This window comes from Hippocampus comes, unplaced genomic scaffold (assembly GCF_001891065.2).
Source record: "Hippocampus comes isolate QL1 unplaced genomic scaffold, H_comes_QL1_v1.1 scaffold147, whole genome shotgun sequence".
NCBI lineage: Eukaryota > Metazoa > Chordata > Actinopteri > Syngnathiformes > Syngnathidae > Hippocampus > Hippocampus comes.
Window position 1 is genome coordinate 2,169,359 of NW_017805009.1, and position 18,947 is coordinate 2,188,305.

At 41.1% G+C, this 18,947-nt stretch overlaps 2 protein-coding genes across 6 annotated transcripts in view; one reads left to right on the plus strand and one right to left on the minus strand.

Annotated features, from left to right (window-relative positions):
* The window catches only part of cabin1 (calcineurin binding protein 1), a 39,456-nt gene extending 26,031 nt beyond the window's left edge, over positions 1-13,425 (minus strand). For 2 of the 5 annotated variants that reach the window (XM_019862784.1, XM_019862783.1), the window contains exons 1-27: positions 13,163-13,424; positions 12,761-12,842; positions 12,560-12,652; positions 12,365-12,478; positions 11,385-11,519; positions 11,098-11,278; positions 10,884-11,013; positions 10,431-10,580; positions 9,427-9,722; positions 9,164-9,341; positions 8,767-8,900; positions 8,466-8,683; positions 8,089-8,161; positions 7,671-7,855; positions 7,447-7,584; positions 7,158-7,346; positions 6,806-7,048; positions 6,549-6,702; positions 6,352-6,467; positions 6,066-6,233; positions 4,711-4,917; positions 4,018-4,163; positions 3,620-3,881; positions 3,295-3,465; positions 1,666-1,755; positions 1,397-1,557; positions 1,211-1,308 (exon numbers count right to left, since the gene is read on the minus strand). In XM_019862784.1, the coding sequence (XP_019718343.1) occupies positions 1,211-1,308; positions 1,397-1,557; positions 1,666-1,755; positions 3,295-3,465; positions 3,620-3,881; positions 4,018-4,163; positions 4,711-4,917; positions 6,066-6,233; positions 6,352-6,467; positions 6,549-6,702; positions 6,806-7,048; positions 7,158-7,346; positions 7,447-7,584; positions 7,671-7,855; positions 8,089-8,161; positions 8,466-8,683; positions 8,767-8,900; positions 9,164-9,341; positions 9,427-9,722; positions 10,431-10,580; positions 10,884-11,013; positions 11,098-11,278; positions 11,385-11,519; positions 12,365-12,478; positions 12,560-12,652; positions 12,761-12,763 (4,033 nt within the window). In that variant the 5' untranslated portion in view covers positions 12,764-12,842; positions 13,163-13,424. Of the gene's footprint in view, positions 1-1,096; positions 1,309-1,396; positions 1,558-1,665; positions 1,756-3,294; positions 3,466-3,619; positions 3,882-4,017; positions 4,164-4,710; positions 4,918-6,065; positions 6,234-6,351; positions 6,468-6,548; positions 6,703-6,805; positions 7,049-7,157; positions 7,347-7,446; positions 7,585-7,670; positions 7,856-8,088; positions 8,162-8,465; positions 8,684-8,766; positions 8,901-9,163; positions 9,342-9,426; positions 9,723-10,430; positions 10,581-10,883; positions 11,014-11,097; positions 11,279-11,384; positions 11,520-12,364; positions 12,479-12,559; positions 12,653-12,760; positions 12,843-13,162 lie in introns of all 5 variants that reach the window. The other 3 variants (XM_019862781.1, XM_019862780.1, XM_019862782.1) reach the window with 3 other exon arrangements.
* A 738-nt stretch (positions 13,426-14,163) lies between these two features.
* Positions 14,164-16,937, plus strand: neflb (neurofilament light chain b). Its single transcript, XM_019862824.1, has 4 exons — positions 14,164-15,420; positions 15,616-15,740; positions 15,841-16,223; positions 16,455-16,937. The coding sequence occupies exons 1-4, from the start codon at positions 14,353-14,355 to the stop codon at positions 16,604-16,606; spliced, it is 1,728 nt and encodes a 575-aa protein (XP_019718383.1). The 5' UTR covers positions 14,164-14,352; the 3' UTR covers positions 16,607-16,937.
* The last annotated feature ends 2,010 nt before the right edge of the window (positions 16,938-18,947 follow it).

Here is an 18,947-nt window from a genome sequence, read left to right on the forward strand (position 1 = left end):
GTGTTGGCAAGAGTAAAAGCATTGTACATCAGTTTGTCGAGACGAAAGGGATCCAGATCAGGTCACATCTCAGTAAGTACTTGGAACGTTTATGATTGTGGTTTATTATGTTGTTTTTGTACATGTAATGAATATGAAGGCTGTCATTTCAGAATATCGACTAACTCTATGGTTTTGTTCAGTAAAAGTAAGAAAAACTGGCAGGAATTGGCTCACGCGCATGGAATTCTTGTGAATTCACACTTGCGAGAGCAAAAGACCTTCAAATGGCAGTCCCCAGAAGCGAGTAGATGCCATGTTTTAATTTGTATTGTTTTCAAAATAAAAGCTTAGTAGATTTAAGTAAACAGCAGCAGAAAAAAAAGGTTGCACATTTGAAATACAAGAGAAGGTTTTGACATGCTGAATTTATTTCCTCTTTTGGATTTTTCTGGTTCAGTTGAATGAATGACCTCAATCTTTAGTTTAGGGAATTAATTTGCTATATAAGAAATTTCTTTCATTTGTAATTTTCTACAGTATTTGATTCATGAAAAACTATCTCCCTCATATTTATTGCCTTTACTAATTTTAGTGGATTCTATGCTCTTATTTCATATTATTAGGTTATATTTATGTATAGTTTTACATTAGATATAATATAGATTATATCTCTGTATTTGTCTGTTTAATATCCGTGGGCTCCTTCAACCCAATTGCCTCCAGGATGAAGGAAGTTGTTTAAAGTGAAATGGTGGCAGTCATCAATGATGGAGCAACTATATTTGGAGAAGGAAACCGACCAACTGGGAAGGAAAGCAAAAAGGACAAAGCTGTGACAAGCCACACAGATGCATGCGCACATTACAGCCAGTGTGCCCTCGCAAACTTTACATCTACCGCTTTTTAGTAATGCAATGTAGTCAAGTAGACTGTAGCCATATTGCCCATTTCACCACATCCCAATCATCCAGTGCAAAGGGTCCATTGAACTCAAACCAAGGCCACACAGCATGGTGATTATCAATCTGAGAGCTCCTCAGTGGACTTCCTGCCCCAATGCAAAAAGGGCGAGGGGGCCCAAGCACAGAGACAGTGCTTAGAACTGGGACTGTACCATCAGCCTGCTGTTCCTCATGCCGCTGCTGCTGCCACTGCTGCCGTCGGAGAGTTTTGCGTTTGGCGTAATCGTGGTCAAATGGTGTGGCGACGTAGAGAGGGGATGTCACACCTGGAGTGGCAACTGATGGAAGGGAAGAGCTGAGGATGTTGCCTACGCCTACCGAGGAACTATTAAGGTCTTCATCTATCACAGAGGTAGATTTCTCCCTGAAATGAATGAGTAAACGTGATTTTTACAATGTAAGATTCAAAATGTAATCATTACTCTTGTGTGACCTTCGATAAGGTGACTTACTTTTCAGTAGACCTGGGTATGCTAGGCATACTCTTCTCTTCCCCTTTGGCAAAGGGCCCTGTCGCAGCTTCAACCAGTAAACTGAACAAGACTTCATGGTCCAGATTGGGCTCGTTAGCCTGCAGCAGCTTTAAAATGGTGGCGCTAAGCCGGAAGTGCAACTGGAAGAAATCAAGTTAACGTGTGCTTTCAAACAACAAAACTAAGTACCTCATAATTCAGCACTCGGGTTGAAATAACAGTATGCTGGACAATCTTGCGCAATTTACCTCCAGGGCCTCCATAGCCAGGTCAGGTGGATTGTGATAATGGATTTTACGAGGATACCTGGCAGCCTCTTCATGCAGAAAGTGTGCTGCCTTCAAATTCAAACAGATAACACTCAACAAAGCAGTCAAGTGCGATGTGGTAATATAAATAGATGAAATGACAAGGGTTCTTGTTTGGAAGAGGAAAGTTATATCATTGCTGTTATACGAATGCACTATGCTTGCATAGCAAGCCACCCAATCCCTCCCCAATCTTCTCCTGACCTCTACGACATTGTGTTTGAAATTCCAAAGTTCACCTGCCTCCATCAATTTCATCATAACAACAGAGCTATGACTAATGCTTTATGTTTTTTTATCTCTTGGGAAAACACACACACACACACACACACACACACACACACACACACACACACACACACACACACGCACACACATCTTGTGAGGGGAAACAGTTTTTTTTTTTTTTTTTTGTGTAGGTGGATTATGAAACAAACAATCTCAAGAGTGCAGCCCTGTTTAGGAAAAAACAATGTAAACAGATCCATCACATTTATTTTGTTTTTCGATGAATACAATCCCAGTGGTTTTATGATACAAATATTATTATAGAATAAGTATTATTCTTCAAACTGGTGTATATTAAACTGGCACAAGTCCGTTTTTGGAAACTCAAAATCATGTTGTTATAAATACTATTCCCAAATCGGTCAACCCCTGGGCTGGCCTTTGCTGGGACAGGACAGTTAAGATTACCGGTAATTACATTTTTTCGGACATTTTCCTTGATGTGTAGCGAGGGGCACAGGTGCATCGCCGGGACATGAGGACGACATACGTAGGACATTTGCGGTTTGATTAGCCCAACACTACCAGCAAAAGACAAATAAGATGAATACATGAGGTGTTTTGCTCACATGACGTGAGTGAAGTGATCTGAGGCAGCGTAACACTCGGCGAACCAATCGCCATTGTGATATGCCACAATAATATTAAAATGTGAAAATGTTTCTTGATTGCTCACTATTGCTTTGTCAGGAAATTGTGCCAAATGAACTGGGTTTTTTTGGGGGGGTGGGGGTGCGGGGGTGTTACAGCAACGTTGAAGCCATTTGTGCAATCAATCATGGCATAAAGTGCACTTGCCGTTTTGTCACATGAGGCTTAAAGCCTTTTAAACATTGCCTTCAAGCTTTAAGGCGTACAGTCAGGCATACACCTTTGTACTGTCATACAAAACCGCTTATTGTTTGGTCGCCTCTTTTTTCACCTCGATTCTCACGCAAGCGCACAGGAGATGTGCAAGTGGCTTATTGGCGCCCATTGAACTACATTAGGGGGAGGGAATAAATGAATTAATGTCCCCACATCCCTCAAACAATACATTCTTCAAAAATACTGTTAAACATGTCCCCCACACCCCTAAAAAACTAGGGGTGAGGGGGGATTGGGACATCTCAAGGGGTGGGAAGAAATAAAAGAAACATTGACCTTTTTAATTTCAAATCTGCAACTATGCAAATCCGTGGGTGCCGAAACCGCGAGTATGCATGGGTCGACTATATCCAAAGGTCCTTGGATATAAGTAGGAAGAGTCAAATGAAAAGTGAGGTTTCCAGAGTTGCCTACCTTTTTGTAAAGCTTCAGATATTCCACAGGTGTCTGTTTGCGTTTCTCTGCTATCTTGCCCTGCATGTAATGGATGAGCCACTCTTCTTCATCACTGTCCCCCTCACACTGGGAAGCGCCTTGGAAACACTGAGATGCAGTCTCTAACATGGATTCTCTCCTGTCCTCCATCTGAAAATAATGACAGAACAGAGCTTTGAAAGGTAAATAATCTTATTAGCACAGTTCTTCGCAAGGCCTTCATAGGAAGAAGCAAAACCAAATGACAAGATGTGACATCTCTGTTGTAAAACTGTAAAAATGACCTTGTTAACATGCGCCTCACCTGTTTTACCACCTCGGGTGGAAGCTCATCACGCCACTGCTTTAGCTGACGTGAAGCAAAGGAGTGCAACGCATATGATATGGTTCCATACTCGATCCAGAGCGACAGGTTGGAGCTGTCTATCTCTAGGGCCCGCTTAAAGCAGTTGAGCACAGCCTGTGAGTGTTTCCATATGGGTACATCACTTTTTAGCTCATTGGAGTTGAGTTTCTCCTGAATACGACTGGCCCTAGCTAAGGCCATTCCTGCCCAGGAATCAAACCTATCCACAAACAAAACACTGAGCATCAGTGCAAGCAAAGATGAAAAAAAAAGAACAACTACAAGACTCGGCACATTTGGTTCGGAATATTTATCTTAAAAGAAGTTATAATAAACATAGTAGTAAACCGACCTACCTGTTCGGACAGACACAGATGTCATGCATGTAAAACTTAATGGCTTTGGACTGCTCCTTGTTCTTGAAGTGATAATCAGCCAGCAAGTAGTAGACCTCATTAATGATTGGAGGGGGTGGAAGACTACCCTCAGGAAGGCTTGGGGTCTTAAAAAGCAACAAATTGCAAATATGAGAAGAAACTCCACTCATTCTCTGTACTGTTTACCCTCCCTATGGTCACAGGTGTGCTGGAGCCTAGTCTATCAGACAGGTAGGTGGTGGACAACCCGAACTGATCGTCAAGATGATCACAGGGCACATGTAGACAAACAACCATCCACACTCACATCCACCTACGGACAATTAGCAGTCTTCAATTACAGTAACCTAACAAGCATGTTTTTGGAATGTGGGTGGAAAACCGAGTACCCGGACAAAACTCATACAGGCAGAGGGGAAGATGCAAATTCCACACAGAAAGGATAGGGCCTGGTTGTGAACCCACTACCTCAGACCTGTCTGGCAACTGTGCTAACCAGTAAAAAGAGTAAACTCAAAAAATTAAATAGTTTAATTTTTTTCTTCAAATAAATACTGAGACAATTTCATTTAGCCAATGTTGTAACAATTTAAAAACACCAACATTTGAAATAAATGTTTCGTATTGGACCATTTTATGTTACATAAATTCGGTGTGAGATCACAAACTTACCTTTTTTGTCAGGCCCTCAATGTAGGCTCCAACCTCATCCATAGTGAGAGTGGGAGTTTCACTTGGGGGGGCGATTCCTGCAAACCTCCTCAACAGATTAGCTAAATCTGCAGAAACGGTGCTTGTTTTGTAGCTGTCAAACTCCGGAAGTGACTTTGGTTTAAAATAATGGAACATGAAAAGGGCATCACCCCACAGCAGCTCAACCTGCAACATATTTATTAGTTCCAAGGACCATATTAGTGTATTCAATATTCTAAAACATTTTATCACATCTGACACCGGCGAAGCATATTCACTGTACTGTAATGTAATTGAATTTTCAGGGAAAAACCTCTTGCACAGGGGAATAGCCTCTTATGAAAAGTTCATTGAAATATTTCAATGAAATGCATTGTGATATCCGAGGGCACCTTCCAGTACCCAGGTACACAAATTACAAAATGACAACTCTCAAAGGGATCCTCACCAAATTAACATGTATGTATGGCTTGATTCCAAAGAACTATTTTAGCTGGGAACGGTGCCTTAAAACTGAAATGCACCTCTATATTCATGTACTGTACTTTTACGGCAGCATTTTTAATTGTATTGGGGCAGCCATATTGGCCACTAATCATTCATTCATTTATTGATCTATATACTTTTTGCTATTTCAGTCAAAAGGAAAGAAGTCAAGCCAGCCACCATAGTGACTGTTTTGCCTGTGTATTGTGGTGGACTGCTTCTGGCGCATTCCCCACTTCTGGATTACAACATGCACCATGACAACTCTGTGCCAAGTTCAAAATCATAGCCTGACAAAGCATTTCTGTCCATGTTTATATTGGTTGGGCTTTTATTTCGAAGTTGGCACACAGCGAGTTATCGTGGTTCAAGTTTTAATCCAGGGGCAGGGAACGCCGGTTCTTCGAGAGCCATATCCTGCCTGTTTTAGATCTTTCTGTACTTCAACACTCCTGATTCAAATGATCAGCTCAGCAGCAAGCTCTGTAGAGGCCTGAAATGATCATGAACAATTTGTTTTCATATAAATGATTATATAAAAGATAAATGATTTTATTTTATGTAAATGAATAATTTAATATGTTCATGATCATTTCCCTGCGCTGCCACAAATTGTTGTTACTAAATAATTGGTGCATTTAATTTTCTTTTTAATAAATGTCCCTGGCCATGAAGGTTTGTCAAGGGGAACACAAAGATTGTATGAAATTCTAATCTATTTAATATCAATGATTTGAGAAGAGTCACATAGTGCTGTCCTTAAAAGAAGTCAAAATTGAATGTGTAAGCACTTTAATGTTACATTTGACCAAACATTTGCCTGCCGAGGGTTAGGATAAGAATCTGACCTGTGGAGAGGAGTGGTCTTCAAGGAAGCGGGCCTTGCTCTTCTTACTGGGATAGGCATATAGACAGAAGAAGCACTGTTCTAAAGCCATCTCCAATTCCTCTTTGTAGGGATGACAAATATTGTTGGCAGAGCCACTGGTGGCAAACTCTTTTTCCAAAACTCGAACCTATGGTAAATATCAAATTGCTGTCAAACCCATTTACGGTTATACATTCAAATTAATTCACACAGAGAATTATATTATGTGAAGTCGACGAGCTGTTTGAAGGTATGCTCAATCTTACGAAAAACTTGAGTAGTGAACCATCTGAACAGCAGCACATGGAGCGACGACCAAGATACTCATGAGCAGTATTCAGAAGCATAAGGGAGGATGGCAGCATCGGAGAGTCTGAGTCATCTAAAAGTCATGTTAACACGGTCATTCAGTGCAATACCAATGCTAATGAGGCACAAGCATGAAATCAAGGAGTCCACAAACCTTCCTCATCCCCTACAGACATATGTTGTTGAAGCATTGCATTAAACGCGGCTTCTTCATGTTTGATGATGTGATATAAAATAATCCAAGGCAGCACAGAGAAGAAATAAGGCTCTTTAGGATCATCAGAAATGGTCATGCTAAGGTCGATCAGCTGAAAAGACAAACATAAAAATACATTAACATTACATTGAACTAATGCCCCTGACCATTAGTGGGTCTGTAATGTAATCATGAGTAGTCAGTGCTCTTCTAACCTGAATAAGATTGTTTGCGAGCCGACCCATACTGGAGAAGTGGGTGAGGTTGCTAAGGAGCTCTGAGTCTTTGGTAAAGCAGACGTCGATGCCCTCCAGCAGCTTCGTAATGGTGCAGACCCATTCTTCCTTCACAGGTGGGGAGCTACTTGCAGAAGAGTTGAACTGCTGCAGAGCTTCATTTAGAGCCATCTCACTTGTCTCTAGACATTGCTGGTAGTCTTGGAGCCTCAACAGTGATCTCTGTGGCAAAATTATACACAGCTGAATGAAAGGCACTCATAATCACACATCAAATCTCTGTGAAGATTTTGTTGTTGTTGTTGACGCATGACTTGCATCATCATCTGACCTGCAGCAGCAGAAGCTGAGCTGGACGTTCTGGTGCTGAGCTAACAAACTCCAAATGTTTACTCCTGCTGCCGTAATTAAGAGTAGGCTGCAACAAGCGCACAACCGACTCAAAGTCTGCAGACTCAAAGAGATGCTGGATTTCCTCCAATGACTGACAGCGCTCCAGAGACTTCAATCTTTTGTCAATCTGGCCATGAAAACAAAAAAAAAAAAACATTGGAACGAAAGAAACAAGGACTTTATTGATAAAACAAAAAACTATTTAAGTCATAAACCAGTGCACTGACCTCCTCAACAGATATTGCTGAATCTACCATTAAATTGGGGAGTCTTATGGTATAATATCTCCCTTCGGGAGGCTTGGATTTGCTCTGCAACAGCCCTGTACAGACATCATAGCTCTCTAGAGCCAGTTCCATGTCTCCCTGGAAAGAGAGACAAACTTACTGGTCAGATCGAGTTAAGGGTGTGTTGAAATGATTTGGTCCAGAACAACAACATGTGTACTTACCTGGAGAGCAAGAGATCTAGCCTTCAGCCAGTAAACACGCACCATGAAGTCTAACCAGTTGTCGTCAAACAGATCTTTTTGGGATGAACCTAAAGCCAGGAGCAAGACGTCAGCCTGGAAATGTTGCCCAGGGAATTCGTTTTCTGCTGTGTCATTGCAGGAACTTGTGCTTCTTCGAGACGTCACTAAAGGAGAAATAAAACAGTCGGTGAAAACATGCAGTTCCTCACAACTTTCCAAGAAATCACTGAGCTACTGTATAATACTGGGAATAAATAGAGACATACAGTATTTGCAGGAACAATTTTGACAGATCATCATCAAATCATCAATATAAAAATAAGACATTTTATCTTCCTGTATAATTTAATATTTTAAACCCAAAAATGTTTGAAATGTTGTGATGCTCCATACCCACCAGTCTTGCCTTTGTTGTGCAACCATTGCTCCAACTGCAATTCCATACATGCCAGGCTCATTTCCAACATTTCCTGTACATAAAGAAGCAAAATGCTCACTGACTACAATGCATTCATCCGTCGAAAGTTATGCATTCAAGCATGTTTATGAGTCAGACCAAAGAACTTCGACTGTGCCTTGGGTCAAAATTAGCCTCACGGAGTGTATTTCCATCACAAATTAAAACCAAAGGAAAGCATTCCTCAAATAACTGTGAGATGAAAGGAAAGAAAAATACAGGACAAAAACAAAGGACAACAATGGGAAGCTATACAAAATGAGGATAAAGCGGTTCGGAAAATGGATGCATGGATGGATAATTGATTTGTCATTTACCCGAATGTGCTGCTTACTGCAGTCTCGAAACAAAGGGTTAGGAAGGCCACAGCTGTGCTTTCTCCAAGCCTGGTAGACCTCCAGCACCACAGCAGTCATACCCGGAGGCCATTCCTCCATGAACTTCTGACCCACTGCTTTCAGATAGCACAACATCAGGTCAAGTATTCCTCCATTGGTCATATTTTGAAGAAGGAAGTTATGAACATCCTGCTGTTCTACAAAAAACAAAAATGAAAAAAAAGTGTTAGAAAGAAAGATGATGTCAAGAACATAACCATCCAAGAAGGATTGAGTGTACCAGATTCCATGTAATCAACTGCATCAACTGGAACGCAGCTCCCAAGTCGAGGCTGCATGTCATCCTTCCCATTGCACTGTGGCTCAAGATTACTCAGACTTTCATCTTCATTATCAGGATCAAACTTTCGTAACCTGCAAGAAGGGGAATGATTTCATACATCCGTACAACAAAAGCAAGCCATTGGCCTATCTACTGTCTATACCGCTTATCCTCACGAGGGTTACAGGTGTGCTGGAGCCTATCCCAGCTGACTTTGGGCAAGAGCCAGGGGTACCCCCTGGACTGGTGGACAGCCATATAAACAAATAACCATTCACATCAATAAAACTACATGAAATACAACAGCAGCACACACACAAGTTGTATGAACAATGACAACACAAATTGTGGTTACCTTGAAGGAAGGTACTTAAACAGCAATTCCTGAAAATCAATCTTCTCTTCTTTTTTGCATTTAGTGTTCCGAACCCGTGCTGAACGTCTCTTAGCGGTCTCAACATTATCTTCTACTGCACGTTTTCTTTTTGGTGCTTTCTTTGCCTTGTCTATCAGAGAAATGTCCATGGCTGCAACTGTGGTAGGTGAGGAAATAATTCAAGATGATTTGACACCATCAAATCACCATTAAAAAAATTATAACTTGCTTTTCCAACTGACCGACAGAAGGAGAAGCTGTGGGTGTTTCCACAATCGTGATTTGTGGTTGGATGGCAGGTTGTGAAAGTGCTGATGGCTCAGGAAGGACAGTCGGTGGCAGAGATGAGCTGGGGCTGCTGCTCAACACCGTCGTCTGGGCTGTGCTGATGGGACTTGTGGGTTCAGGCAGGTTTTGGAAGAAGCTTCGTTCACGGTATACAGACAAGTCAATCCTGCGCCCGAGACTAAGCCGTGGCGGCCCACATGTGGTTTGATAGCGATACATTGCAATAAGGCTTTCACCCACATGCTTCCACCTGTGTTAAGAAAGTAGTCGCATGTCAAATCAAGTTATCCAACCATGTACAAGAGGTCAAATGTTTGATAAAACCCAATACACTAAATAGACAAAAGTATGCAGTCACACCTCACGAATCAATTTAATGTTAATGAGAGTTTGCTATTGTCAATTGCCTCTATATCAGGGGTCACCAACCTTTTTGAAACTAATAGCTCCTTCTTGGCTACTGATTAATGTGGATGCTCGACCAGTTTGATAGTATGCACTTTTTAAATAAATTTGCTCAAACTACCTTCATAAGTTATGAATGATTAATTGTATTGATTTCACATTAGCGATTTCTCACAATGTGTACGAAACAGATAAATATCAATTGGCCACACTTTATTATAAATATCTGCCAGAATTCACGTTTTGAAATAATCTACAATACTCCAGGAGAGTCACAGTGTCTAATCACAGGTGAGCTATTGTCCGACTGAGGCCCGCGGGATACTCATTTAGTCCTCCAGGTCTCCTCGGCGCCCGCGGGCATCATGTTGGTGACCCCGGCTCTATATATTCAATTGTTGTACGCACTCATTAACCTGATTGTGTGTGTGTGTGTCTCACACACACACACACACACACACACACACACACACACACACACACACACGCACAGTCAGGTTTCAATGAACAGTGGAATTTGAAATAATTCACAAACACTTTTAAGAGTACTCACGTCAGACATCGGATAGGCTTGATCAAGACAAGGTCAGGGGTTGGTTCCGTGTAAGAGAGAGCCTGTCTGCGTTTTCGTAAATCCAGAGCTTCTTCCACAATGGATTTGCGCCCCTCTTCTTCCACTTCGACGTAGTGGACAGACATGTCGCTGCAAACACCCCACAGCACAAAAACATTTGAAAATGACAAGTTGGTGGCAGGGCTTCCTGAAGAAAAATTTTTTATATATATATATATATATATATAGGTCACAGTGCTAGCTTCTGCAGCCGAGGATCAGACCGCCAGGGTCCCCGCCTTTGGCTGCTGCCCAACTCACACTGCACCCGACCCCCTTGGCGCCCCCCTACATATACACACACACACACACACACACACACATATATATATATACACACATATATACACACACATATAAAAAGGTCAATGACTGAAAAATAAGTGCAGTCACCATCTCTTGAACATTTGCATCGTTTCCCTTTTGAGACTGGCCTGCTCCTCAAAGATTTTCTCCTTCAACACCAGGCCTTTTGTGTAACAATGATCCTTTTCAAGGGCTTTACTGATGAAGTACAAACACCCTGGAAATATTTATAAAGATGATCGTTAGTTTAAGGCGTGTATTGTGAAACGAGTGACAGCAAATCGCTATTGGCAATACATACAGGTATAGTCACAGAGTGCGTAGAGAACAGTGATCAGGTTGTCCAGGCAGGGCCAGTGGTCTGGGTTACACTGCAAGCCCTCCTCAAAGGCATGTCGGGCCAAAGGAATACGCAGGAGTCGGACAGCCACTTGTCCAATTTTGTACCACATATTCACATCAGTGGAATCCAGCAAAACGGCCTACAGAAAGAATGGACACGAATATGAACAGGATTCTTATCCTTTTTGTATAAAGACATTTTTTTAGCTGCACTAAGTAATGTGTAGCATTGTTTTATTGTTTGACCTCTAAGTAAAACTCCATCGCTGTCTCCAGGTCATCTCGTGATGCAGCCATACTAGCCAGGTTTTTAAATGTGGAATACTTCAACATCAGTCCGGGATGCTTGAGACCCAAGCTCTGATCCTCCGAGGGCATAGCCTTCAATAAAACACGCAGAATTAAATTATTTCATACTGAGGATTTGTTTTGCACATCGCAAATTAAAATCTCATCAAAAGCTTACTTAAGATTACCAGATGCTTACCTTGTTTCTCACATTATAGCAGGCATTTTCATAATTATAGATGTATAAATTATGGCAGTACCAAAGTAGCTCCTTAGTTTTATGTAGACTGAATTGGAAATATTACTGCGGTTTTGTGAAAGCATACATTACGGCCATGGACTGTCAGGATTTTGACATCATCAAGTTAAATTCAAGACTTTATTAATTCCATTTTGAATGTATATTTTAGACCAACTTCACAATGTATACGTTGCGCCGTTGAGCCAATGAGAGCAATTGAAAATAAAATGACTGGCCAATTATATTTCTTTGTCACTGCTGTTATGAACAAAAACACAATACTGTATTGTGCTTTTTTTCTTACGATATATTGAGTTTTTATACAGTATTGTGAAGATTTTTTTATATCGACAACTTCCCCACAATATCGTGATAATTATTGTATTGTGAGGTTCAAAACATGATATGGTTTGTTAGTTCCACTGTGTGATTGCATGATGTTACCCCAAAAGTCATTTCATGTTATGTTTTTAAGATTGTGTATTTATTTTCAGGCTTGACTATTTACAGTCATTAAATTGTACTTCATGTGTTAACAATAATTTTTAATAGTTATGTAAGATTGATTTAAGAAGTTTTAATGCCAACTAAGGCCTTTTTAGATTTATTGATTCAATGTTTAAGAGGGTTTCAAGGTTACAGGGGATACTTGATTCTTCTGTATCATAAAAAAATACACTTGTGTATGTTCGTTTACCTCTTTGAGGAGTGGCGTTTTAAGCAACTCATGATATGCCACGGCAGATTCCTCAAACTTGTCATGTTTCTGCAGATCTAAAGCTTTATGATACAAGGCAAAAGCCTCTGCTTCCTACACAGAAAAAAAACAAAACAAAACGTCAGCATGGAAATGTCAGCAGTTGATAACAAGCAACACACAGATTCACTGGACCTGAGCCTCTTTTGTTCGACTTTTTTTACTTCTCAACGGGTCTTGAGACTCATCTGCAGCTGTCGATGCGGCATTCAATGCCGCGATTCGAATCTATAAAAAATAAAATAAACAAACCAGAAAACAGGAGAAGCTGACACATAGTTAACTCGTTGATAAAGCATGTTGTTTAGGTGTAACAGTTACATTAGATCACCTTACCATTTTTATGTATCAGACAGAGATGATGTGCTATTCGGTAACAGACCATCCAGCTTTTGAGTTCGGCAGCTTCCGATCGGATCTATGTAAAAATTTAACAGCAGAGAACGAGAAAACAAGGTTAAATGGCATGTGAGTATTGAAAGTACCATTATAAATAATGTGCGTTGACAGGAGTATGTTACAGTCTTTGGGGCGGGTTTGATCAAATATTATATCACTTAGCAGAGTGCAGAATGTCAATTCAAGTATAGCATAGTTAGCTTAGCTTTGCCACGGGACACAGTTGGATTAAAGAGGAAAAACATCAACTGTAAATATATCATGTAGAAAAGCGATTCTAAAACGTTATGAGCTGTTAGATGTCCAACGTAAGGAAAGTGACAAATGTCCGTTACGTACCTGAGTTGAATGTGCTACTTGGTTCATTCACCAGATGAGCCGATCGAGGCAAAGCGACTGAGACTTGATTTCATTTCCCTCTCGACGGCAACTATAACATGAACGTTATTGAACCAGGGGCATTACACATGAAAACTCTATAAGAGAGAAAATACGGCGTACTATTTCAGTTTTGAACTTCATCAATTCATCAGCCTTTGTTGTTGTTCGCGTCGGAAGCGCCACAGCTTGACATGGGCTAACTCACCAGTAAACTCGACGCTCATTGACTAATAACGTATTCGACTGGCCAATCACATATTTTCATATTAAACAACGGGGTTGTCCCAAATTCTCCGATACAATCAGATGTCATTTTACGTAAAGAAATGTGATTAACAATTTGTTCATGCCTCTTACTGAATTAACCCTTTCATGCACCAAAAATGATAACCTGTACCTGATAACATGATAAGCTGTCCACTGTAGTAACCGCTGTTCCTGAAAGGGTTAATTCGAGTCCTTATCCAAGAGCTATCAACTTAACTGCTGGTTTTGATTCTGTTGAGGAATCCTTTGCGTAAAGTTCATAATTTAATAAAGATCTGATTGAAAAAATAATAATAATACTGTACCGAGTCTGTCCTCAACGGGATCAAACCTGCATAGTAAACAAACATCCACTAGAGGGCAAACAGCGACTATAATACAGTATTTCAAAGGGACAGAAAATATAGTACACTGCACATTTGGAATGTACAGTTTATGCGCTTTCAGTGCAAAATTTTGAAGCTTCAACTGCATCCATCATCAGTGCATTTAGTTGCTTTTCATGAAGACACCATGCCATTCGCAATGTATTACTTTCACCTTAACACTTTTTTGCCTCATAACATGACAGACATTGAAATGGTAGGTTAAAACATGCAGGTTTAGGAGTACCATGTGGTGGGATGGGATGGCTGAAGTTGCACTCAGTGACCCTGCTTCTCAAAGTGCCCCTGCCACTCCACATATTGAACATCCTTACCCCACCTCTCGCTCTTGGCTGAGACTGGCTTGCTGGCTCCATTATCAATTCCTTTTGTCAGCATGCCCGCAAAAAGCAGCTTACGTCACGGTCATTACAGGCTCTATAAAAGCCAGTGTAATGCAGAATCACTGCGCAGTTGACACAGCTTCATCACAAGACTCAGAGCAGATTACCTTAAATGATGACTTCCACCGGCTTTGACTTTTATTTTCCTGGTACTTACAAGAGGAGAACCGTTGTACGTAGTGCAGGACATGGATCTAATGGAGGCATAGAATCAAGGGCTGCATATTCAAGCCGCTCTGCCCCAACATCTTATACATCATCATACAGAAGTTTTCCTATCTACAGTCGAGCTAGCTCCAGCTCTTTCCTGCTTTCCGCTCCAGGGTATACAGCTGCCACTGAGCTACGCCTTGACCAAGCAGCACAGGTCACCACTGAATTCAAACGATTAAGGACCCAGGAAAAGGCTGAGCTACAAGACCTAAATGACCGCTTTGCAAGCTTCATAGATAGGGTTCATGAACTGGAGCAACAAAACAAATTGCTGGAGACTGAACGCTTGTTGCTCAGGCAGCGCCAAACCGAGCCATCAACCCTCCGGGCTCAATATGAGCACGAGATCCGCCAGCTAAACGCTGCAGTGGAGGAGGCCCGTTTTGAGAGACAAGCTGCCCAGCACCACAGGGATGAGATAGAAGGCATGCTGAAGAACTTGCAAAAACGCTATGAGGATGAAGTGCTCGGTAGGGAGGGGGCGGAGGGCAGACTCATGGATGCTAGAAAGGAGGCAGATGAGGCAGCAATGGAGAGAAGTGAGTTTGAGAAAAGGGTTGAAATTCTGTTGGATGAGCTGGCCTTCCTGAAGCGTCTCTGCGAGAGTGAAATTGCAGAACTTCAGGCCCAAATCCAGTACAGCACGGAGGTGTCTGTGGAGATGAATGTAGTTAAACCTGACCTATCAGTTGCTTTACGTGACATTCGAGCCCAGTATGAGACAATGGCACAACGCAATCGCCAGTCGGCTGAGGAGTGGTTCTGCAATAAGATGAATGTTATGTCGGTAGGCACCGCTCGCAATACAGAGAGTGTACGTAATGTCAAAGATGAGGCTGTTGAATACCGCAGGCAGCTCAAAACTAGGACATTGGAGATTGACGCCTGTAGAGAGATAAACCAAGCTTTGGAAAACCAATTGCAGGAAGTGGAGGAGAAACAGAGTGCTGAGATTTCTGCACTGCAGGTGAGCAACTCAAAGACATTGATGTTTGTCCTCATTGTAGGACAAAAATACCTGCAAATACTGTAGATATTAAATGATTTACGCTGTTGCTTGGTAGATCTGCCGCAAAGTACCTTTCCTAAGTTGTTTTGGCATAGGAAAGGTTGTGTATGGAGTCGATTTCTGTGAATTATGTGTTTTTATTTTTCACCACAGGATGCCATCAATCATCTGGAGGAAGAACTGAGAACAAATAAGAATGAAATGGCTCGTTACCTGAAAGATTATCAAGATCTCCTGAATGTGAAAATGGCCTTGGATATTGAAATTGCAGCCTACAGGTTTTACTCCTATGCACATCGTCCATGTATTTTGCATGATATTTTGCAGACAAATGCCACAAACATGTTTCCTTACTGTCCGTGTTTAATACAATTTCAGAAAGCTACTTGAAGGAGAAGAAAACCGCTTAGACCGGTGTGGCCAAATGTCTTCTGTTCTTCACTCCCAAGCTGCATTCGCTGGACCAACTCATGGAAGAACTGTGGTCTCCATGCAATCTCAGCTGCATTCGGCTGCTCCGTACTTATTGACCCCTCGCTTGTACAGATCAACAATCTCCACTGAGGAGACACTATCTGCACGTGAAGCACAGCAAGCGGAGACAGGCCCCCCTCAGAAAGAGGTGGAGGAGAAGAAGGGAGAAGAAGAGGAGGATGAGCAGGAGGAAGAGCAAGAGGAAGAGCAAGAAGAAAAGGAGGAAATAGATGACAAGGATGAAGGAGACGAGGATGAGGAGGGTGAGGATGAAGCTGATGGAGAAGGTAAGTGTGTATATATACACATTTTGTGTGTGTGTATGTGAGTGTATATGTATGTATGTATGTATGTGTGTGTGCGTGCATATATATATATATATATATATATAGAGAGAGAGAGAGAGAGAGAGAGAGAGAGAGAGAGAGATCTGTACTGTATATATACAACAATGACTGGTGTAATGACTGGTGCATGTATAGCAATCAATTACTCATTCCTCTTGTTTCTCCCCAAAGAGGTTGAGGCAGAAGAAGCACGCGAGGAAAATGAGGGGGAAGGAGTGGATGAATCTGATCAGAAAGAAGACAGGGAGGACTGTGATGATGAGAAAGAAGGAAAACAAAAAGCTGCGGAAACAGAGGCTGATGAGAAAAATGGAAAAGCCTAGTACCGTTTATGTATGCTTCGGCAAGTTGCAGCTAAAGCAACTGCTCTCCTGTGAATCTCGTATACATCATCCGTTCAATTGTAATGATGAATGTCTCAACTTGTTGCATGGACGTGATATTGGAACAATTTTCAAAGATATGAGAACGTCACAAGCATCAAAACTATCATTGTGGTTTGTGTATGTATGTAACATGTTTATGCCTTCTGTATGCTTAAGTGTCACCAGAATATGCTCGTAAGATGATCTGTCCTCAACTGGCTAATTTCCTCACAGTGGTTACTGTCCATAACATGCTGAAATAATAAAGCCTTGAAGCCTTATTAACTGAGAATTCATGCAGTGGTTTTCATTTATGGTTTTACGCACAGTTGTTGCATCAAAGAAAAGGGATTTTTAATGAACATTTATTTCATAAATATATATTTTGCTGTCACTTTTACATTTTTTGTAAACCAACAAGTCCTTTTTCTCTCCAAGGAGAAATTAAAAGGTTACCTTCACCACGGTCATACAATTTACGATAGACATGAGCAGCAAAAAAGGTGCTGGTTCTCCTGCATCACTAAAGCACGAATTAGAACTGCTTAATGGCATATAGAGTACTGTCCAGTACTACGTTATTTAATTATTCATTGTTATTTCCCCTTAATTGCCAGTTAGGCACTTTGTAATTTAGCATGACTGAGCTTAGAAGGGTAAAACAAAGTTATAGCGGTGACTTTGTGTTTACTTTGAGCGAGCATGTCATTGGCCTAATAAAATCTGCAGTCGGTGTTGATCACTGAAGCTGATGCCGGTGTTTTTCTAGTATGCCACACCCTTATCCATGTCCCTGTCGATGGACCAGAGCACGGTGAAACCTTTATGACTCAGCTAGTGTGCTGCGCCAATGAATCTGGCCAAGTGTCAGCTCTTGCAAGACAGCCAGGGAAGGGAAATTTCATTATTTTACTCGGGAGTGGCGAGAGAGAGAGATGGTTGGGATAGAGGAGGAATGACTAAGGGAGGAGTGCAGAGACATATCTCATTGCATTAAACCTTGACAGAGGACAGGCTGTTTTATATCCAGTAAAGAGATGCCAGGTCTTCCTTTAGGCATCTGCAGCAGCTCAGTCCACAGTATGCCATTTAAATGAACAGCACACTCAGTATCTTGTCTTATTACACTCAGATACTCCCTGGCGAATGGATACATTGAGAATTCTATTTCATTCGGCGCAGCACACACTAACAACATGTATGACCCCACATTGTACCCATATATAATAAATATGAATACTGTTTCCGCATTCTCTTCATCCACCTTGTCCTTGGCTTACCATACCCTAAGCAAGACTACATTATCAGCATCCTTCTGTTGCTACAATACAGCTTGAGCGGGTCCAAAAATGCACTCAGTTTAATCATCAAAAATAATACCTTCAGTGAGTTTGGCTACACCCACACTTTTCACTACTCAAAGCAGTAGCAATTTGGTTAATGTTTTCTTATTGATTAAAACACTCAAGCAGACTAATGATTTTCTCTTGGCTGGACCCAAATACACAAACCATCCAGCAGACATAGTGCTGAAACATGGGGCCCAAGCTCTCGGTGCAGATGGAAATACGAAAACAATAATATAAAGTCATCATATGCATACTAAACAAAAGTATTGAAACACATCTATGAATGAAGTAATATGGACCAACTTTATCAAATTTCATCTACATATATTGAGTTTGAAGTTGCAGTCCAAATGTCATAGGTATGTTCTGAACAGACGAGCTTAAACAATTGATTACATTTTCCCCAATGTCATCATTGCTAAAGTGTACAGTACTTGAGAATAAACAAAGAGGTGAAGATGCTGCACAAAGCATGAAATGACAATTACAGGTTCTGTGACCTGCAAGTACAGTTGGCAGCTGATGTTAACAGCCTTTAAATGTTACCTTCATCAGCTATAAATGGAAATCATGGAAACTACAGTTCGAGGAAACTTGGAGGAAGCCAGAAATACAATGCATTGAACTGAAATTGGAAACACAATCTCTTTAAGCTTGAGTAGTAACAACACTGAATCTTATGTTGCCTTGCATTCTGATGCACCCAACAACATTTGAATTATGGATTAAGGTGATCCTGAGCTGAAATTGCATGACTTTTGTATCCTGGAAATGCAGGCCAACTATAATGACATTGGCGCAAACACGATCACATTGCATTGCTCATGACAAAAGCAAAAATAACACAAATACTAGTGTAATACAATCAGCTTTCTCAGCATTCTTTTGTTTTTAAACACATTTTTTAGCTGCTGTTAGCTGGAACCAGTCCTAAAAGTGACACGCTGCTC

Excerpts from the sequence above, each read along its gene's own strand:
- neflb (XM_019862824.1), top strand. The coding sequence starts at position 14,353 with ATGATGACTTCCACCGGCTTTGACTTTTATTTTCCTGGTACTTACAAG. Across the intron at positions 15,421-15,615 it reads CTGAGATTTCTGCACTGCAG|GATGCCATCAATCATCTGGA; the intron begins GTGAGCAACTCA and ends TTTTCACCACAG. Across the intron at positions 15,741-15,840 it reads ATTGAAATTGCAGCCTACAG|AAAGCTACTTGAAGGAGAAG; the intron begins GTTTTACTCCTA and ends ATACAATTTCAG.